This window comes from Balaenoptera ricei, chromosome 9 (assembly GCF_028023285.1).
Source record: "Balaenoptera ricei isolate mBalRic1 chromosome 9, mBalRic1.hap2, whole genome shotgun sequence".
Classification (NCBI taxonomy): Eukaryota; Metazoa; Chordata; class Mammalia; order Artiodactyla; family Balaenopteridae; genus Balaenoptera; species Balaenoptera ricei.
Genome location: NC_082647.1, coordinates 51,610,268 through 51,633,341, shown reverse-complemented (window position 1 = coordinate 51,633,341; position 23,074 = coordinate 51,610,268). Strand labels below are relative to the sequence as shown.

Here is a 23,074-nt window from a genome sequence, read left to right as displayed (position 1 = left end):
AGGAAATTATTTCCTCTTAACAATCTGTTTGAAAATAAGTGAGCATTTTTATAGTTTGAACAAACTGTTTGTGTGAATAAAGCAGGAACGAACATGTCTGTGCTCATGGAGAGTGTCCAGTCTACTTGAGTCAGGAAAGGACGGAGTTTCCTGTGGTCTAGTAAAACCCATCTTCTAAGGGAGGTCTTGCACGTGCAAAGCCTTGGAGGCTTGCCTCATTCACCTTCAGGTAGAGCAGTCAGGAAGCAGGGAAGAAAGAAACCCTAGGGACGGTGAGGAATGAATGAGAAAGGCTGGGCTTCCAATGTTGTCCAATAGCCAGGAGACACTGAGTCATAAAACACACTAGAAAGAATGGCTAATGGAGTAAATCGAATGCGAAGATTGTCTTAGTGCTAATTAACTTTTTCTGGGCAGAAAATTCATTTTGATTCTCTTGGGTTCTTCCCAGTATGTGCCAGGTTGAGCTAAGGTGTAAGAATCAGTAGTTATGTGAAATCAGTGGGATTAAATTTTGAACTTCTGATACCTTTTCCCATGGGCTTGATGCGGTTTAAGGAAATGTGGTATGAGTACTTCACCAAATGGTCATGTCTGCCCACTGTCCCTAGAAAATATCTCAGTAGGTAATCTGGGAAGGTCCTCAGACATTGTAACTGCTGCATGGGCAGGAATTATACTCAGAGGACATTGCCTTTAAATGTTAACTACAACAGTAACTATGATGCTAATAAAGTACTTATGTGCCAGGCCCTGTGCTAACTGCTTTATCTACAGAGAATAACCTGCTGATATGCATTTAGCCCCAGGCCAGAGTCCAGGGCAAGGTGACCCCATGTTTTACTAATTTGATGTTGGTAAGAACTTCCTGAACAAAAGCCATTACACTTGTTTCCATTATATCTTGTTTTTGTTACAGAGACACCAAAAAGTAGAGATTAACTTGTTAATTTAGAAAATAAGTTCTAAAGGCCAAGAGCATGTTAAATCACAAAAAAAGAACCATGAGGATTCGATAAGCTATTTCTTTCTGGGGATTGGTCCCCTTGATAGGAAGTAAATCTGCAAAATGTATATCGGTAGTTCTTGGGATCTTCTGGTTTTGTCTGTGTCCTGGATTTTCACTTTGTGTAGAAGGGGTAAAGGTGGGAGTTAGGAAGGTAGGGAGAGGCCCCAATTAATTCTTATCACTTGGGAGTGAGGCCAAAATATTTTTCCCCTCAGATTCTAGAAATGTATATTTCCTAGCAAATAGCATTAAGTTATAGCTGGTAATGATTTAGGAAAATGTTTTTTACTTTTAAGACCTGAAAGCTATGGACTCCGCGTGTCTTGTGTCTATTACATTATGAAATTTAATTTAATATCCTGTATATATTGCAAAGGTTATTTTTGTTTGTTAAAAAAATTGCAAATTATACCTTCAACTAAATTTTCAAGTTGTAACCCATTCAAGTTTTGAGTACAATGACCAGAATGTATATTTATTCCTTTAAATTAAGACTGTGTAGAAAATAATTATATTATATTCCTGTTGTATTAAATGATTTATACATATTACTTTTCATTTTGAGTCCCTAAATAGAGAAGAAATAATAAGGAAAAGGCAAAATATCAAACACTCACTTAACTACATACACATTTAAAAGGAATTCAGTTTCTCTTTGAATCATTCAGTTAGAGGCATGGGCTGTCTCTGAACTCAATCTTCCCTGTTGAGCAGGTCTACCAAGATTTTTATCAAAATCTTACGCAGCTCTTCCAAGGGGATGTTTGAGGACTTGAGGTCAAAGGAAGAGACTTTGGAACTTATCAGGCTACAAGCAGAAATGTGATCCGAGAAAAAAAAAAGAAACAACAAAAAGGGCTTTACTTTTCATGTCTCTACAAAGAGAATTTGAAAAGTCCAAAACAAAGGTCTTCACATAGTTGCTTTTTAAAAAAGAACCCCAAACAACCTAGACTTTAATTTTAATAGCCTTTTGAGCAGATCTTTGCTTTAATTGAAACACAGTTTTTAAATGCCAGCTTAGTATTTCTGGTTAAGATTGACAGGGACTCCAGTAGTATCAGGCACACCTAGTACTCAGATTGTGGATTCTCATACCATTCTCCAGTGGAAGGAGCTGCGCTCCTTGGAGAAATGGCTGGTTCTAGGGCTGGGGCAGGACATATATAAGATGAGCCTGGAGCATCTTGTAGTGCCAGAAAGTAAGGAAGTGCTAAAAGGAAAAAAGAAAGAAAGAAAGAAAAAAACCCCACAGTGATAAGTGATGAAGTACTCAAAAACAAACAAACAAAAAACCAAAAATAATCCCTTATACCCAAAACCCCACAATGATAGGGGTGTGGATATAGGAGCCAACTGAAAGAGCTCTCAGTGGCCAATTTGAGTGACAAAATTAACAAAGTAGTACAGGACTACTACTAAAGTGTCAAAGTACAAAATAAAATCCATGAGTCCATACTGATATAAATAAGTGATTAAATAAATAAATGAGGGAGAACACACACATTTCCCTTACAAAAGAATACCAAATAATTTATGTTGGTACTCTGCCCTCAAGAAGGTGGAGTATAATCCCAGACTTTTAAGTGTGGGCTGCACACAGTGACTTTCTTCTAAAGAGTACAGAATGGATAAAGGAGAAAAAAAGGTTAACTGCACACTGGGGGAAACTGGTAAACACTACCTCGGCTAGGTAATCAAGGTTAGTGTCAACAGTGATGTTATGTTGATAGCATGTATACTTTTGATAGGATGTGATGAAAATGGTAGTTGACCTCTGTGGTCTTCATCCCCCAAACACACTACTCCAGTCTAATCATGAGAAAAACACCAGACAAATCCTAATTGGGGGACATTCTACAAAATATCTGACAGATAATCCTCAGACTATTGAGGTCATTAAAAAAAAAAAAAAAAAAAAAGGAAAGGAAAGTCTGATAAACTGTCACAGCCAAAAGGAGCCTAAGGAGACATGACTACTAAATGTAATGTGGTGTCCTGGATGGGATCCCAGAACAGAAAAAGGATATTAGGGAAAACCTGAGGAAATCTGAATAATACTAATGCATGAGTACTGGCTCATTAATGTGACAAAGGTACCATACTAATGTAAGATGTTAATAATAGGGGTAACTGGATATGAGGTAAATAGGAACTCTGTACTATTTTCCCAGTAATTGTGTAAATCGAAAATAGTACTAAATTTAAAAGTTTATTAAAAAAAAGATTAGCAGGGAATATAATTGGGGGAAATCAGTAATACTGTTACTTTGGACTTGTACCAGCCTCTTCTCCTGCTTGTTTAAAAAAAAAAAAAACTTCTGTGAAAAGGCTCACTTGTCCTCACACTGTCTGAGATATACAGATGGCCAATATTTTTTTCTTGATTATAACAGGGAAGGAAAATATAGTTGTCTACTTACCCTACTGTTGAATTAGATGGTGTGGGCATCCTAGAATAAAAACAGGAAACAAACCCTAATTTATATTAAGGACTTTTTAAAGCTTACATTCCTGTTAGAAACTTGCTTAAGAATAAAGATGTATCCCATTTGCAAACTACAGTGTCTTTAAGATAATGATTTTGCATTTCTAACTTCTTCTAATGATAATAGAGCTCTGGTTCTTACTGACGTTCACTCTCATAGGCAGAGCACCATTAAGTGTTCTGAGGTAGCCTGACACCATGCCTGGGGTACAATTACACGACCTAAAGTGATCTGAGTGTGGCCTGGTTGGAGAAAATATATAAGTACGGTGTGTGCTTTGTCCCTTTGCCCAGGATTGCTCATCTCTCATGATAGTAAATGTTGCCCAGTTGCAGAGAGGCTAGAACAAAAATTAACAAGTTCCGAGAGGCATGCCTTTTCTGAATCACTTCATTCGAAGGTTGTGTACTTACTAATTACTCTGAGCCCTACATGCCAAGAAATAACAATGCAGCCCAGGGACAAAGTCCACACTAGAGAAGGATTGTCATCTGCTTTCAATGGATTTCAGCAATTAGTTTCAGCCTATGCAAATATTTCTGAAATATTTCAGTTATGAAAAATGAACTGACTGTTATCAGTTAATAGTAAAGGCAGTAAAATTGAATATACTGTTTGCTTTTTTATTTATTTATTTATTTATTTATTTATTTATTTATTTATTTTTGGCTGTGTTAGGTCTTCGTTTCTGTGCGAGGGCTTTCTCCAGTTGCGGCGAGCGGGGGCCGCTCTTCATCGCGGTGCGCGGGCCTCTCACTGTCGCGGCCTCTCCCGTTGCGGAGCGCAGGCTCAGTAGTTGTGGCTCACGGGCTTAGTTGCTCTGCGGCATGTGGGATCTTCCCAGACCAGGGCTCGAACCCGTGTCCCCTGCATTGGCAGGCAGATTCTTAACCACTGCGCCACTAGGGAAGCCCTGTTTGCTTTTTTATATGTTTCTCTGTTTAGAAAGTGGTACATAAGCCATGTAATTTTATTAATCCATAATATATTATAAACAGACAATTCATGTGAACCTTAAAAGGTTTATATCTTTCTTTATTTGGACTCTAAGTTTGTTGGAACTAAAAAAAAAAAAAGCATGTTTTCCAGTTATATTTCTGGTTGAGTAGGGGAATGGGAAGCAATGACTATAAGAATCTATGAGATCTAGAGTTACCAGATTGGCTATTATATATGAAACATTAAATCAGCATCTAAATTTTTTCTCATGTGACAAATTTAGCTGATATTGACAAGTACATGCCTAAAATTGACTTGATTCAACATGGATAAAATTATACATATATACACATATATATATGTATAACTGAATCACTTTGCTGTACACTTGAAACTAATACAACATTGTAAATGAACTATAATTTTTAAAAATGGAAAAATAAGAATAAAAATTAAAAAAGAAAAGCTTTCTTAAAAATTCAAAGTTTGGGGGCTTCCCTGGTGGCGCAGTGGTTGAGAATCTGCATGCTAATGCAGGGGGCACGAGTTCGAGCCCTGGTCTGGGAAGATCCCACATGCCATGGAGCGGCTGGGCCTGTGAGCCACAACTGCTGAGCCTGCGCGTCTGGAGCCTGTGCCCCGCAACGGGAGGGGCCGCGATAGTGAGAGGCCCGCGCACCGCGATGAAGAGCGGTCTCCGCACCGCGATGAAGGGTGGCCCCCGCTTGCCACAACTAGAGAAAGCCATCGCACGAACCGAAGACCCGACACAACCAAAAATAAATAAATAAATAAATAAAGTAACTATAAAACAATCGAATTTATGCTCTGCAATTCAGTTTAAAAAAAAAAAAAAAGCAATCCTTAAAAAAAAAAAAAAAAATTCAAAGTTTGAAAGGATAAAATGAAAATAAAAAATGCTCAGAGACAGCAATTCCTTGACCTGAACCTATCCATGATTTTACTGCCACTCTAATGCTTTTCAGTTTACTAATCCCAAAGGGATATACAAGGCCCAGCAACCACAAATTTCATGTCTTTTTGGCTCCCTCTTGTGGCTGAACTCTATATTAACTTCTTACCTACAAACAGATTCCTAACAATTCTAACAAAGGTAAAAACTAATGTTTTCATTTTTACTTCAGTGCTGTTGGTGTTTTTTTATCTGAAAATTTAAAAGTATGCCTTTGTAATATATACAACAAACTATTTCAAAGAGCAAAAAACAATATAGTAGAAAATAATTCCTCGAAACAAAGGGTAAATTAAGTATTCCTTATCCAAAAAAGAGACTTAGGGAGTAATTTTATTAAGAGTTATTTGTAGATTGTCATAACAAACCTCTCTCATAAAATTCTGATTAAAAATTTTGTTGAGGGCACTGGGGCTTTTTCTATGAACGTTTTAAGAAACGTAACAGATTCTTATTAGATTGAATAACTAGGTCAAAGGCAGGGAAATGGGCCAAGATGATCTGTATGAATCTTTTCAAACATTACTATTCCATATTTCCTACTTTTTTCTTTGCTTAAATGCAACAAACTGTTAGTGGATTTTAGTCTATTTGTTTTATTTTTGTTGTTTTGGTCTTGGTTTCTATATTCAATTATCTCTATTGAAAAAAAAGGAACACTTGTTTTTCTATAAGTTCCCACTTAGGAGCTTTTTTATTTTGCATGTAACTCATTTCCACTTGAAAATGTTATTTGATCTCATATAAGGAAAAGAAACCTCAAACTTACAAAGAATCATTTCCATAGACGTCACTTTTTTTGTTCTGTGACAAATAATAAAATTGTTCAAGAGGAAGCTTTCTGAAAAGAAAGAAAAGATTAAATTGAACATCTTTTTAATAACACAGTGTAATGGTGAGATAGTAAAAGATAAAAATAGACTAATACAACCATGTATATATGGTAATTCAGTATATGAACAGGAGGCATTTTAAATCAGTGGAAAGAGTTTACTTTTCAATAAACAATGCAGGGGCTTCCCTGGTGGCGCAGTGGTTGAGAATCTGCCTGCCAACGCAGGGGACACGGGTTTGAGCCCTGGTCTGGGAAGATCCCACATGCCGCGGAGCAACTGGGCCCGTGAGCCACAACTACTGAGCCTGCGCGTCTGGAGCCTGTGCTCCGCAACAAGAGAGGCCGCGACAGTGAGAGGCCCGCGCACCGCGATGAAGAGTGGCTCCCGCTTGCCACAACTAGAGAAAGCCCTCGCACAGAAAGGAAGACCCAACACAGCCAAAAATAAATAAATTAATTAATTAATCAAAATAAGAAATCTCTTTATAAAAAAATAAATAGATAATGCAGGAAAAATTCACTAGCCATTTGGAAAAAAAGATTTTTATTTCATATTACTCACAGAGATAATTTCAGATGGATTAAAAATCTAAAGAATTAGGGAAAAGCATACAAATATTAAAAGAAAATATACAAGAATATGTTTTTTTCTTGGTGGTAGGGAAAACATTTTAAACAAGATTTAAAAAAAGTCAAAAATCAAAAGGAAGTTTGATAACATCAAGTGAAAAACTTCTCAAGACAAGACAGCATAAAAAAGCTCAAATAAAACAAAGATTGGAAGAAATGTTTACAATAAAGATACATAAGGGATTAATATTCAGAACATAAAGAACCAATAAGAATCTATAACTAAAAGACAAAGAATAAAAATGGGCAAAGAATAAGAACAGAAAAGGAAATATAAACGGTCATACATAAGAAAACATAAACGTAAGAAAAAAAGTACTTAACCTAATCATAGAAATGCATTCTGATAACCATGATAACATTTTTATTCATTAGATAGGCAAAAATTATACAGTTTGATAATATAATACAATTGGCCAATAGTATGGTGAAATGGATACTTTTAGATACTACCATGAGAATATAAAGTATTTGGGCTATATCTACTAAAATTAAAAATATTCATATATTGTGACCCATAACTTCGACTTAGGATTTTCCCTAGAGAAACATTCATTTGTGTATTGAACTCAAGGAGGCCTGTACAAAGATATTTATTACATTCAGTTAATACAAAAGAAAAAAAGAAAAAGAAAATACAAGAATGGCTAAATAATCTGATGCATCTATAATGTGGAACACTGTGAGAAATTAAAAAGAATGAGATAGATTGTATTTACAATCTTTAGATTGCAGTTTTAGGTTCACAACAAAGTTGAGAGGAAGGTAGAGAGATTCCCAAACACCCTTTACCCTGCACATGCTTAGCCTCCCCCATTATCAACATCTCCCACCAGAGTGGTACCTTTGCTAGGACTGATGAACCTCCACTGACACATCATTATCACCTGAAGTCCATAGTTTACATTAGCCTTCACTCTTGGTGCTTGTGATGTTTTAATATATATTGTAGTGCTGAACTGTTCCTCGCTGCTCAATATCTTTTGAACACCCACACTGCATCTCGTCTACCCAATGTAGATTCCAAAAAACTTGCTTTCTCAGCCTTTGAGATTGGCCCTAAAGTATGAGGGTTATTCATACCCCACGAGAACGCTCAGCAACAGAACCCCACATTGAGGATGTTTGTAATTAGGTGGATAATATGATCAAGTCTGTGGGCATCAGCCAGGCTTTCTCCAGTCACCCTGGTGCTTGCTCAGTGGCTTCATAAACTAAATTATCATGGGGGCAGGGGCAGAAGTTCTTATTTATGGACTCAGCAACATGACCTCATCAAAACTGACCTGGCCACATGTGAGTTTACCAGCAGAAGTTACCAACCCTAAGTAATTCATAGAGAAAAATCTCTCTGGGTGTACTGGTCAGCCAGCTGGTGGGAGGCTGATTACATTGAACCCCTTCCATCTTGAAAGATGATTTATCCTCACAGGACACTTCTAATTATGGATTTCCCTTTCCTCCTCACTTCACTTCTGCCAGTTACATCATCAGTGGACTGTAACTGAATGCCTTATTCACTGCATGCCATCTTAAACAATATTACTCTTGACTAAGGAACTCAATTTATCACCAAAAAAAATAAGGCAGTGGTTGAATTTAAGGGTTCACTGGCCTTGTCATATTTACAGAATGGTAGCATAGCCTACTGACAATTCAGCTATGGCTGAATGTTATCCTGGAGTGTGGCACATGCTGTGAAGCGGTGACCAATAAATAGTTTCCCCCATAGCCAGAATGCATGGTCTAAAAAGCAATGGGGGTAACTGGGAGTGATGCCTCTCACTCTTATTATTACACTCGAGGAAATCTTTACTTCCTCCCCAGCCACCTTGAGCTTTGCTGGTTTAGAGGTCAAGGGAGAAATGCTTCCATCAGACGACACAACAATGGTCCCATTGAACTGGAAGCTGAACTGATGAGGTCGTAATCTGGGGCTCCTTATGATTCTGGAGAAAACAGCCAAGAAAGAATTATTCCAAGTAGGCTGGGATGATTGATCCTAAATATCAAGGGTAAGAGGATTGCTGCTATACCATGCTGGGGGAAAGGAGTATTTCTAGAACCTAAAGCATCTTTTGGACACCTCCTAGCATAACTTCCAGTGGCATAAAATTAATAGAATACTGTAGTATTCTATTACTGCACACAGGCAGAACCACTAAGAGCTTAGATCTCTCAGGAACAAATTTGGGGCTGCCCCACAAGGTAATGAATGCCTACCAGCTAAGGGCAAGGGAACTTGAAATGGGTAGTGGAGGAAGGAAATTATAACACCAATAATAGCCTCATGACCAGCTGTAGACTGCAGTCACTTCCCATATTTCCTTCCTTTCTATGTCCTGTATACATATATATATATATGTATATACATATATATATATATAAAACTTTTCTTTATTTCCTCTCCCTTTTCCTTATTATTTCATATAGGATGTGTTGGCGATGGTTTACTTTATTTAATGCCTAAATGTGGACTGACTATCAGGACAATATTATGACTGAAATAGAGAGGAGTGACCATCACCAAGTGATCCTGGACTTGGAGCTGGATGCAGGAACTGATGAGACTTTGGATCTCCCCTTTTGGGGAGGTGAGTGCATTTTCATTTGTATGAAAAATGTTGCATTTTCTTACACTGGAGCAGCAATTCTCAAACTTCGCTGCACGTTAGAATTACCTGAGGGATTTTATTAAAATGCATATTCTGTTTCAGTAAACCTGGGGTGGGGTCCTAGATTTTGCATTCACCATTTCCTAGGTGATGCTAATGCTGCTGGTCCATGGACCACTTGTTCAATAGAAAAGCACGTTACTGTTGTTGCTGCTGTTGTTTAAAGTGACAGTCAGCTGGCACTGATGGCTATCTAACATCCTTACCATATCCTCTGTACATTTTGCTAGTTTCCCACATTTTGAACACCCCACTTCCCTAGGTAGCATCCAGAAAATCCACTTCCCAGCCTCCCTAGCAACCAGGGTGCAAATGTATACCCTAAGTTCTGCTGTCATCCACATCTGCACTAGACTTTGAATGTGAGTAGCCTCAGAACACAGGCTTCAAGTGGGACATCCATATTGCTCATAAGGTAGAATCAGAGGTGTCCACTTTTAGCAGAGGCACTTCCCTGGATGAGGCCAGTCCTGGGAATGAGTCTGGCTATTATTTCTGGAAGCTTAGCAATTAGCCTATTTCTCTAGCTCTCCTACAGTTTTGTGAGTTAACCTATTATCCTCTAATAACCTCTTCTTAAATGAGCCAGAATGGATTCTGTTATTTGCAACTAAAAATCCTAATGCAGACAAATGAATAAGTTGTACAATTAAAATTTAATTAAAAAAAGGAACTTCCCTGGTGGTGCAGTGGTTAAGAATCTGCCTGCCAATGCAGGGGACACAGTTTCGAGCCCTGGTCTGGGAAGATCGCACATGCCGCGGAGCAACTAAGCCCGTGAGCCACAATTACTGAGCCTGTGCTCTAGAGCTCACGAGCCACAACTACTGAGCCCGCGTGCCACAACTACTGAAGCCCGCACGCCTAGAGCTCGTGCTCTGCAACAAGAGAAGTCACCAAAATGAGAAGCCCGCGCCCTGCAACAAAGAGTAGCCCCTGCTCGCCGCTAGAGAAAGCCCACAAGCAGCAACGAACACCCACGCAGCCATAAATAAATAAATAAATAAATAAATAAATTTAAAAAATTCATTAAAAAAAAAAGAGGAGTGAGAGAAAGGGGCAGAAAAAAATATTTAAAAAAAAAAGAACAAAAGTAGTTTTATTAGAAACATGAACTTTAAAAAAGCAAATGTAATTTGGTCTAAATGAGATAATGTCTATAAGACACTTAGCACAATGTGTGGTATATAAAAGTTCTTGATTAATGCTGCTGTTTAAAAAAGATATTTTCTTATTTTTATGGAAATGGCACATCCTTATTATAAACATTTCAGTAAGTACAAAAAAAGCACAAGTAACCTCATGTAGAACATGATTCTAGATATTTCTCTAAAAAATAGATGTAAAGAAGTAAAGAACAGAGAGATGGACAGCTCTAGTCAGAACTAAAGTTTCAAGAATTGGATCAAAGTTCATGCAATTTCTAAAAGAAAATTACATTTTTTTTTTTTGTTTTCTGGCCGTGCCATGTGGATTACGGGATTATTAGTTCCCCGACAGGGATTGAACCTGGGCCCTCAGCAGTGACAGCATGGAGTCCTAACCACTGGACCACCAGGGAATACCCTAAAAATTTTTAATTTTATTAGCATCTAACAGATGAAAAGGTAAACCTGAAGGAATTCCTGAACTATAGATAAATATCTCTTTATTACATAGATATAATTTTATACAGATATTTTAGAAATTTAAGAAAAAGTTTTTGAAACATTTAGGATATTGGAATCATCATTTTTTAGATAATATTGACTCTCAGGCATGAAAGATAAGATGATAAACCCAGTTTCACTTGCTTCTGTTTCCTTTCCCTGATCTCCCCATTTTGGTTGTTTATATAATCTGTACTTTGCCAGGGTTTATAACATTATTATACAACACTTGTTCTACAATAATAATTTTCCCTCTACGGGGGAAAATCCCCAGTCCTCCCAGTCAGGGAAGTGCCCATACCCAGGGCTTCTGCTCATTCCCTGAAGTCATCACTGCATTCCGGAAGAGCACACGTTCTGCAGAACTTCATCTCTCTTAAAATCCTGCTGTTTTAAAATAGGGGCTTCTACTCTTGAGGCTTTTTGTCTTTTCTAATAGGATTATCTACTCAATCTTTTAATCTCTTCAAATTGGAGAATTAGCATATTTTGTAGACTTACCTTGCCTCAATATGCATTTGGAATGTAGGGGTGGGGTTAGGTATAATGCCTCTCAACCAACAGTGTGGCTTCCCCCTGTACTCCCAACACTTACAGGGAGAGTTTGAAAATATGTGTGGGTGGTTTCATTTTGGTTGTCACAATGAATGCAAGATGCTACCGGGTATTTATAGGTAAAGGGCCAAAGATGCTAAATATCTTGCAATGTGTGGGACAAAGAACTGCCCTGCCCAAAATGCCATCTTGAGAAACACTTAGGAACTGGAATAAACTACACAGAATTATCTTTCCTTGGCACATTAAAATTAATGGCATAATTTTATGGCATCCTTTTATTGTTCGGGGGCTGCTGGTAAATTTTGTATTTGTTTCATTTTTTAGGCAATAGGAGTGGGATATTCTGTGATCCTATTCCCCACGGGTAGTGGGGTGAGTTGTATCACAACACCCACTAAAAATCTCCTCCGGGGAAGGTGACAGGGTGTGGTTATGAGGACAAGCTTTTACATGGGCCAGATGAGGCTTGACCCATCAGAGAACTGAAAAATACTCTGTTAGTTTGTTTAAAAGGCTCTTCTTGGGGAAAAAGAAAAATATTGTGATAGAAGTTATTCCCTGTTAGGAAATAAGATAAAACCTATTGTGTGGTTGTTTGCCAAGTGAGTTACATTGTATCAGACGATATTTATACTTTGTCTTAGATATATTTTTAAGAGATAAATATGCCAAAATGATAACATTTAACATAAAAGGGTGTGAAGAGAATCCGAATACATTAACCTGCATTTCTGAATCAGGGATGGCTGACATTTTAATTGGAACAAATATTTTCTCTCCCAGTATCCTAGGGCTGCATTCAATAAGATACTAAACACAAACCTCTGCTTTCAAGCTGGGTTTCCCTTAAGAAGCTAGTCTTTTGCTTTCTTTTTACACACTGGAATTCTGTGAGTATACTTCTAATTCTTTTAGAATATTGTGCATTTTTTTAATATACAAATTTTGGGGACCAGGGCTGTCCTTATACCCTTAGGGGGTATAAGGAGCTATACCCCTAATCTCTAGACCAATGCTTGCTATACTCAAATTACTGAATAAATGAATAGCTAGAATAAGCGAATGAATGCATAGATGAAAAGAATGTGGGATATGGAGTTAAATAAATCTGGACTCAAATCCCTATTCTGAAACTTCATAGTTGTCTGACGCAAGGAGAGGTAATGAATCTCTTGGGTCTCTATTTATTGTAAAACCAGGATAACAATATCTGCTTTACAAAGATACCATAAATCTATATTATATTAGAAAGTAAGTTCCATGAGAGTGGGGGCTTAAACAAATCTGTTGGATGAATTAATGAACTTGAAGTCCTATCTATAATGTGTCAATATTTGCATCTTTCCAATTGGACTTTTCATTTGTCTACTTTTTATTGGTTTATTGAGGCTTTCATAAGGCTGCCACATGTCCCTATTGTTACTGTTTTTCTCTCTAGCTGCGGCTTGTCTTTCCTGATTTATTTCTTTTAATCTAGTTAGCTAGATTGTTAGTACACTGGGTAACCAGGATTGGATAAAGCAGGAATAACCAGGCTCTGTGTGGAGAAGTTTCGATGGATTTTGCTTTGAGTAAATTTCATACTTCTTAGTAGTAAATGTGACATCTAATTTACTGCTCAAATTTTTTTTGTGCTTTCTCTTCAGTTTTAACCTGTACTTTGAATAAAGTTGCTGAAAGGGTAACTTTAAGACTTATAAATGATGACTGAAATATTTTAATACTTGAAAACAATGCCCAGTAGATTCTAATTGATAAACAAATTAGAAATCAAAAGTTAAGAACATCTGGGTGACTTCCCTGGTGGTCCAGTGGTTAAGAATCTGCCTTACAATGCAGGGGACATGGGTTCCATCCCTGGTCGGGGAACTAAGATCCCACATGCTGCGGGGCAACTACTGAGCCCGCGAGCCACAACTAAGACCCGATACAGCCAAATACATAAATTAATTAATAAAAAATATTTAAAAAAAAGAAAGTCAAGAACATCTGTAAAATTAGGCCAGCTATTTGCTCAAGCCAAAAAAAAAAATTAATTTAATCTCTCTCAGGAGCCTTCCTATTTAGTTTTAGATAAAATGTGATTAGCAAGGGAATTAAATTAATCAAAATTTCTGATCACATACTTAAACATCTCTAAGGAAAGCAAAGACATTTATAACAGATACTTTTTATTGACTTCACAATTAGAAATTTTATAATTAGTGTTCCCATCTGTGTCTTTTCATAAATAGTAAAAATTTGGAAGTAGATTTAAGTTAACAAAGGACTCACAATAGAAATATAGATAATCGAATAATAATGACCTCTGTGTGAGGGACTGAAAGTTTATTTACCTTGGCCAGGTTTCTCCACCAAATCCATAACGCTGGTGTCCTTTGCCCATGACACAAGGAGGTTCACATTTTGGCCTGTGTTCCTCAGGGAGTGAAACGGGTATTATGCCACCATATTCCCTTTCAGTGCCCCACGGAAGCCTACATCGTTGGAGTGACTCCCTTAATTCCTGATACCTGGGAAAAAAGAGAGACTTTTGAAATAGCTTCAGCGTGGAATGCTATGGTCTGAATGTTTGTGTCCCCCCAAATTTATATGTTTAAATCCTAATGCCCAGTGTGATGGTATAAGAAGGTGGGACCTTCAGGAAGTGCCTAGGTCATGAGGAGACCTCATGAATGGGACTAACGCTCTTGTAAGAGAGACTCCTGAGGGCTTGCTAGGCCCTTCTACCGTGTGAGGATACAGTGAGAAGGAGCTGGTCAGAAATACATATTCTCAGGCTCCATCCCAGACCTAGGAATCAGAATTTGGGGGGAGGGGGTGGAGCCCTGTAATCTGTTTTAAACAAGCCCTCCAGATGATTCTTTTGCATGCTAAAGTTTTAGATGCACTGCTCTGTTCAACAGTTACCTTCCATAGAAAACAGGTCTCCAATAGTCCCACCCTTTACAACTGTACCATTCAGTAGGTTGGAGACATAGAAGTTTCCTAAATTTGGCTGGTAGGGCTACTTTGATGTTGAAAACTGGTAGTTCAGATGACTTTCTCTGTTCTTTCTTAACAAGGGAGTAAACGGCAAGGATACTTACTCACTGTTGTAACCATGTTTTACAGGAAGTACTCAGTGGATGTCTGTTAAATGAATGCATGCCTGAGTGAATGAGCAAGGCCAAAGAGACTGATTTGTTTCCTGGACTGCAATTTATGACACAGAATGAAAGCTTCAGGCTAGGGAGAAGGCCTCACAAAACTCTTAAGACTATCTGGCTAAAGATCTGCATCCTAATTAGGAAGGATTTAATGTCTTCCAGTTTCCACTAATGGCAGTCTGAAATATTTGGACTAACCTTCCCACTGAAAATAACTAAAAATGCTAAAAAAGCAGCTTTGGGGTTGGTGAACATGTGGAGATGGGGGGGGCAGTGGAGCCCTCAGACCTCATGTAAGTTCTGAACCCCTTCCCACATACCTTGCCCTATGCATCTCTTCCATCTGGCTGTTCTTAAGTTATATCCTTTTATAATAAACCGGCAATCTATCACCAAAAGATGAACAGTACAGTGTTCTAGAGAACAAAGAACATTGATTCATCACAGTTTCCACAGCACAGCAAAAAGAGGACAAGTCATTGTAGACAAGGACTCTGGCACACTCACCACGGAATCCCCAGGATATAGTATAGTACCTTGCAAATATATGGTGCTCAACAAATATTCATTGACTAGGTGGTTTTCCTAGAGAGCAGACAATGACATGATAATCTTAGAAAGGGAACCAATTGTACTTTGGGTTAAATTTTCTTGGAGAAGTTGAATTCTCTTTTTATTAGACTGTTTTGATTTGCTGGAAGAAGACAAAACAAAACAAAATGCTGAAAAGAAAAAAAAGAAAAGCATCTTCTTAAAAATAACTCATTGTTAATAAGACAGAAAGGGATACCAGGGCTCCATAAGAGGAAAAACAGAAATCCAGAGAGGTAAACAAGCACAGAAGCCACTTTTGCCCTTAGGGCAGTGCCGATTCTGGCGAATTTTTGTTTTAAGGGTTTTGCAGGGTGAGGAGCACAGAAATCAGCCAGGTGAGGAACTGAAAGGACACCATCTCCGCAATAAGCTGGGACCTTAAAAGGCTTCCCTCTCATGTTAAAAGAGAGTCAGGAATAAACCAGCTCTCTCGTCTTCTGCCCAAGTTTGCACCTGTCCATGACTTGAACTTAGATTTAAGTGGTCTGGGATACCTCCTGTACATATATATGCAAGACCAACAGGATTCCCTTCTGGAGGAAGGATTCTTGTGGGAATCATTGTCTAGGATGAGTTCTAAAGGATGAGTAGGACTTATCTAGGTGCAAGAAAGGGAATACCCTAGGCAGGGGGGAATAACATGTAAAAAGGCCTAGAGGTTAGAAAGGTTATGGAACTGAAAATTCCTGACAGTGTTGGCTCCAGAATCCTTCTTGGGGAAGGACTTGCTTGTTTTATAAAATATTTTGTTAGGTCGCTTGGTAAAGAGACAGAGACTCTGCAAGTACGGGTGTTGCTAACGACTCAAGCAACCCAAGATTTGTTAAGCTGCTCTGCAGTGGAAGGGATTTGGTTTTTTGCTCTCGAGAGAGGAGGATGAGAGGAAAGGGAAGTAAAGGGAGAGGAAGAAAAGAAGCCAGCAGGATGGTAAGGGATTGCATTGGGTGAAAAGCCAGTGAGAGAACTCTGGTGACAGCTGGGCTAAAGAAATTTTAAAAATACAGAAGCTATGGCTAATAAGGGGCTTTTAGTTATGTATTGTATGGTGTGATATGATTTTTCCTTTTGACCCCTAACTGATTAGTGAAATTTACCAGGCTCACAAGTGCTCTGTGTGGATGGGGTCTTTGGAGGAACCTAAAAAATTACTGAGTTTCACACCTGGGTCAAAACGTTGTTGAACAGAATCAGTACAGGTGGAACCAGTAACCCAAAGTCAGTAATGACCAACCCCCCACCCTCATCCCGGGAATTTGGATAAATTTTGAGGAAGGCTTTGGATTTCCAGAAGGCATGGAATAAAGATTTGAGTGGAACTTATCTGGATCTTAAGGGCTGAGAAGACAGAGTTGAATTTTGGGTTATATCAGTAGAGCTGTGTGAGAGGGGAAGCAAGAGAGGAAGACAAGGACAATATCCTGCACAGCCTTATAGGCCCTTTGGACTATACCATCTTAGCAATGGGGAGCCAGTTAGAAACATGGGAAGGGAGCTCAGAGAGAGAGGTGTGGACTGTAGAGCTGCTTTCTTCTTTGTACCAGGATAGCGCTTGGCTTAATGTAATCCCCCTGTACATATTTGCTGAATGAAATGAAGGAATAACACTTGGGACTGTCTTATATGTGGAATGCATTAGCTCATAAAGTCACTAGACAGGGGTTGCACTAGATAGGCATTGGCAAATTATGGCCCACAGGCCAAATCCAACCTACTGCCATTTTTGTAAGTAAAATTTTATTGGAATGCAGCCATGACCATTCATTTATATACTGGCTACTGTCTATGGCTGTTTTCACCCTACAACAGCAGAGCTGAGTAGTTTGACCGAGACTATAGCGCCTGAAATATTTACTATCTGGTCCTTTACAGAAGAAGTCTGTCAACCGCTGCATTAGCTAGTGAAGGAGAATCTGGTGACCACTGGTTTGGGGTGCTGTAGAAGGGATGCAGGATTCAGTTCTCAGACCTCTGAGGTATGATCTATGACTGTGATCAACAGCCACGGTTTGGGGGGCATGACAAGCAAAAAATATTTAAACACGTTTGATTAATGACAACCTAAGCTTTAATATCTAAGTTTTTAAAAGTTACATTTAAATTAGATGAGTTAATTTCTCAGCATCTGACCCTCATATATTACACTAGCCAAGGAAGATGAGCCAGTAGCATATGTTAATCAGTCATTTGGGTTGGCATTCATCTAAAGCCAGTAAGTTGCAGGAAACCATTTAAAATAAAAGGCAAAGCAAAAATAAGTCGTATTTCTCTTTCATTTTAGGGTCTTACATTCCCTGCCCCGCCCTAGCTTTAATATTAACAGAATTTATAGAAGGAACTAATTAAATTAAATATTGAAGTTTTAGGATTAAATAACTTCATAGCTTAAATGATACATGTCTCCAAAGCAAATAACAATAAATTATTAGTGCTGCAATCTTTAGCCACATAAAATTAATGTTTACTTGTTTTTGAGAAACATACATTCCCTATGGATGAACCAATATCTTGCTTTGGAGTGACTGTACAGAATTTTGACTCAGAGGGGCTGAATTTGGCCAGTAATTACTGGAAGGCATGATTAAAGGAAAGCCTAGAACAAACATTTTTAGACAGGAATCTAACAGTCAAAAAAAAAAAATTCAGGAATCAGAAAGCAATGGGATGAAGCCAGAAACAAAAATGGGAACTTATATTTAATCTTAAGCAATTCTCAAGACACTTCCTTAATTGATGTTTATTTTCCTAATGGACTAGGGAACTTGCTAGAGGTAAGGAGATGTCAACTGAATGGAAAAAGGAGATAGGCGTCTGTGATTTTGAGTATCTGTACCTGCCATTCTTAAATTTTCAATGGAAGAAATATAAAAGAATACCACCTGCTTATTAATATTTTTAAAGGAGAGCAAGTAATTATACATAATAGTGACTAATATAATTGTTCCAAAATATACCAGTGAAGAAAGTAACTGAAGTACAAAGATTAATTTGCCCTCGGTCACTGGGTAAGCCAGAACTGCAATCCTGGTTTTCTTCTTGTTTACAGTGCTTTCTGCTAGCCCAGCGGTTCTCATAATAAGCTGAAAAACTTCTAAAAATGCAGATTCCCTAGACCCAACTCAGACCCAGTGAATCATAATATCTACAGATAGAGCCTGGGAATCTGTATTTTCAGAACACTCCTCATGTGATTTTGATGTGCCCAGTTGTCAGACCAATGCTGGGTAACAATGGAGTTAGACTGTGTTGCCTATTCTGGAAAGAAAAAAAAAATAGGTGGATGTGAGGAAATAATTTTGCATCTCTGTAAAATTGCCAAGTTAGTTCAAAATACATTATAATATTTTAAAAAAATCATCCTTTTAAGTACATCCATGTTTAGAAAATAAAGCTGCTGAGAGCTAACACATTCTAGGACTCACGTTCATCCTTACCATTATGAAGATAATCCCTAAAAGCTAGGAGATTTTGTTTTTCATTGTTTTGTTTTGTTTTTGAGATACCTTGAGGTTTGAGCTGGGAGCTACAGACCCTGAACCTGGTCTGTAAGAAGTAAGCCTCAGCATTGATAGGGCAGAGTTGCCAATATTACCCTGATGACATTTTCCAGAGCAGTTCAGAGGAATACCACTGTGAGAAAAGAGAACTTCTATTTCTGTAAGCTGCCCAGCTGCTTTTTAAAAGGAAGTTAAATGGAGGGGTTCTGAGAATACATGATCATCCTGGCTTTCCCATTTGGGGACTATGAAAGGAAAAAGTTCACATGGAATAAAATGGAAAGCAAATTTTATTTATTAGGAGGTAGGAACATGGTTGTACCTAGATATTGCTTCAAATAATACCTTATTATAGTTTATAGGTAATTGAATATATGCTGTGTTTAATTTTGTAGTTAGTTAATGAAAAGCAATATTTTCTCAAAGATGTTTCTCTTAGATTTCATGCCAGTTAAAGGGTTTTGGAGCCAATTACTAACCAACCATAGGACCACTTAGGTAGAGGGGATCAAAATTTCAGTGAAACGCCTATACGAGTGCTTTTGAGGGCATAGTGAGTTCAATCAGACATGGCAGCGCTAAATTTCTACTCAGATCCCTTTTGGCCAAATATAAAACCTCACATTGCTGCTTTTGATCCAGGGACAACTGCCCATCCCCAGATCACACACGATCTGCTAAGGGTTTCCTCTGACTCCAGGGAAGCCCTGTCTAATCTGATGGTCCTCGGAGCTGAGTAGGCATTTAGGGCTCACAGCCACTTTTGGGAATCAGGTAACAGCAGGTGCAGCAGGGACTGAGTCAGTAGAAGTGAGCTGAGCCCTCTTTCCCACAAATATGAAAATATTTCTTTTCATTAAGTGAAAATAGCAGTTTGCAGAAAATATGTTGAATATGATCTTTAAATTTAAAAACTGGAGAGGACACATATTGAGATATTAACAACGGTTATTGTTTCTGGATAAAGGAAGTACAGAGGTTTTCTTCCTTGTGCTTTAATTTCATAATTTTTCCTTTGGTTGGAAAAATGGAAAATTTGTTTTCTTTGTGGACTTCCATGATTTCTATATTATTTACATGGAAATGTGTTAGTTTTTGATTAGGGGGAAAAGCTATCTTTTTATTTTTTCATATAAAGAGTATGTTTACAAATTGGAGTAGATCCATGGAAGTCTGATCAAGACAGTGAAAGCCTCGATGCAAGAAGAAAGAGTAAAGTCTGTTGAGAACCAGTGTTCGTCTGGCAAAGAGAACTTAGAGACAGCCAAAAGAATCTTTAAACCTTTGAGGGCTGCTATCCTGAAGATAACAGATTATTCTTATTTTGCATGGCTTTAGAGGGAAGAACCAGGGTCAGCAGATGGAAGGAGGAAATATTCTTAGTAGAAAGAAAATGATCTAACAATCAGGTGCATTAATGTGGTAGTGATGTCCCATTTTGGAAGTGTTTAAACTGAAGCCAGGTGACTTGTCTGATTTGTTAAGAAACGAATTCTTTTTTAAAAAACAATTGATGTATAACATTATATTAATTTCAGGTGTACAACATAATGATCCAATATTTGTATATATTGCAAAATGATCACCACAATAAGTCCATCCATCACTATACATAGAGTTTTTTCTAATGATGAGAACTTTTAAGATCTTTTCTCTTAGCAACTCTCAAATATACAATGCAGTATTATTAACTATAGTCACCATGCTGTATGTTACCTCCCCATAACTTATTTATTTCATAACTGGGTGTTCGTAACTTTTGACCACTTTCTTAAGTGAGAAAGACTTCTTAGATGAGAGATTTGAACAAGTGAAATTATAAAACAGACAAACAAGCAAAAGCAAGAAAACAATTACACAGGCTATTTTTCACCAAGGATTTTGAGATTTTTTTTTTTCTTAAAATGATTCAAATAAATCCAAGACAAAAAAGCTGGCACTAAGATCTTGGAAAATTACTTGTTTGTACCTGTTCCTCCATATGTAAAATGGGGGTAAGAATAGTACTTATAGGGCTGTTGTGAGGATTAAAAGAATTACTACATACAAAGCATTTGGTACAGTGCCAACACACAGCAATCACTCAGTATATGTTAGATGCAATTTTAAACATAATCTGCAATTAATGTGTTACAGGAAATTTGGTAAAGCAGAAGTTTAGATAGCAACTCTGAATAACAGATTCTAGGAGTATTTCTGAGCAAATGATATTAGCAGATGATAAGAACCCACTCTACTACTCTTTATAAAATAAAAAAAGTTTGATTAAAACATTAACTTACAAATGAAGGAACTGATCATTCTAGAGTTCTAGAACGTGGTAGATGAATTTGATGTTTGCCTTTTAAAAATACACACTAACTTTTTACTTCTTGCCAAGTTCCTAACAGATGTGGGCACTTCAAGGTTTTTAGTTAATTGTCAGGTTATGCCTTCCCTATGATGTGATAAACAGAAGAGGCCCATAACCTTAAATGCTTTTTCTCACATAACAAAAATACACTAATATATTAAAACCCTTCTTAGTTGTTTGCTTTCTCTGGTTTTTGTTTTACCTGTCCTCTGAGGCAGCTGGGCGAGCAGCTGTTTGTAGTGGGGTGTGCAATTCGTTAGAGTAAAAGGTGTCTGACGGTATGTCAGCTCCTTCAAGCTCCCTGCAGCAGTAGGGCCTGCCATGAAACACTTCCATGCTTCTTGGCTAAAAAGGCACAATCTGGAAAAAGAAAAGGAGGGCACACTTGGTTAGGGAGTCAACTGACTTGGTTGCTATCACACTGACCCTCCCTCAGGGCAGGCAGGAAATGAGCTTTGTACTGCTAAATTGTTCAACCCAACGCTGCATAGAAATCATGGGCTTCCTTCCTCAGGGAGGGCCCTATCTATGGACCGTGGGGTGTCATGGCAGTAATAAATAGCAACTTAAGTTCTATGGAAATGAGTTTCAACTGAAACAAATCCACAAAGTGGAAGATGTTCTAAAGTAGAGTCTCAACACTAGGTGGATGACATGTGGGCCCATATAAGGCCTCTACCTCGCAGACATCGACTGACATTCCAGTCTTGCCTCAAGTTTAAGCGTAACTATTCAAGAAAATTCAGCTGATCCCCGCCCCCCGCCCCCCGCCCGCCCAGGTCTTTTTAAAAAGCAGGGAAACTCATCATCCAACGGAATCAACAGCTGTGCTTCTAAAACCTTCAGGGATTCTGAACGAGAAGTTCTTTGCAGAGAGGTGGAGAATCAGTGGTGCAGTATGAGCGGGACCCCAAAGTGAGAATCCCACCCCTTCCTGGGACTTGGACGGGGAAAGCCAAAGATGCACCTTGGCTAGGACCGCTGAGGCCTAGCCTCCAGGGCCAATCATCAGCGCCCCGCCCAGCGGTGCCTCGGGGGTTCGGATGCACCTGGGACATCAGCCTGGGAACCGCAGGCGACAACGCCTCCTCTTCCCCTCCCCAGAGTTGGCGGGCCTCAGCGGGGCGTGGAATTACGCCGTCGTCCGCACCTGCGGCCCGGGGGAGCTTGCGTGCAGGTGCGGGTGAAGGAGAGAGGGGGACCGCAGGCAGGCCAGGGGTGGGGTTGAGGGTGCCTGTGACGGCGACCGTGACCGTGGCATTAGGTAATGCATTCTTGCGGGGCGGCGGGCTTCGAGGAGGCGGGCAGGGGCGGCGGTTAGCTCTTAGAGTTTTCGGAAGAAGCCAGCCCACGAGCTCTGGGACCCGTAGGAATTGGAAGCCGGACGGAAGGTGGGGAAAGAGGACTAGACTCCCAGTTCAGGGCGAAACGGGCTCTTCGGCTGCCCCAGGCCCTGGGCCCCGCCCCTTGCATCGCCCCTGGCCCTGCCCCGCCCCCCGGCGCCCTCTGCAGGCCGCGTCAAGCGCTCCTTCGAGGGCTCATTGTCCCAGCGCTGCTCCCGGCCAGGGCGTTCTCTCCTGTGCACTGGGTGGTGGACGAGTGCAGGGCCAGCGAGACTCTGGTGAGGTAGGAGCCTCTGACTCATCCGTGTTCCTTACCCACACCCCCGCCCCGGTGGGGAACAGTGCGGCCTACTCGAGGGTGGCTGCCGCAGGACTGAGCACGTG

General features: G+C 39.1%; 1 protein-coding gene and 1 long non-coding RNA gene across 2 annotated transcripts in view; one reads left to right on the top strand and one right to left on the bottom strand.

Moving 5' to 3' along the window:
* The window catches only part of SPMIP4 (sperm microtubule inner protein 4), a 37,331-nt gene extending 15,648 nt beyond the window's left edge, over positions 1-21,683 (bottom strand). The window contains exons 1-4 of the mRNA XM_059932751.1: positions 21,550-21,683; positions 14,094-14,270; positions 6,180-6,251; positions 3,433-3,462 (exon numbers count right to left, since the gene is read on the bottom strand). Of these exons, the coding sequence (XP_059788734.1) occupies positions 3,433-3,462; positions 6,180-6,251; positions 14,094-14,270; positions 21,550-21,683 (413 nt within the window). The remainder of the gene's footprint in view (positions 1-3,432; positions 3,463-6,179; positions 6,252-14,093; positions 14,271-21,549) is intronic.
* LOC132371490 (uncharacterized) overlaps positions 1-23,074 on the top strand; it is a 95,481-nt gene that overhangs the window by 31,476 nt on the left and 40,931 nt on the right. The gene's annotated exons all lie outside the window — the stretch shown is intronic.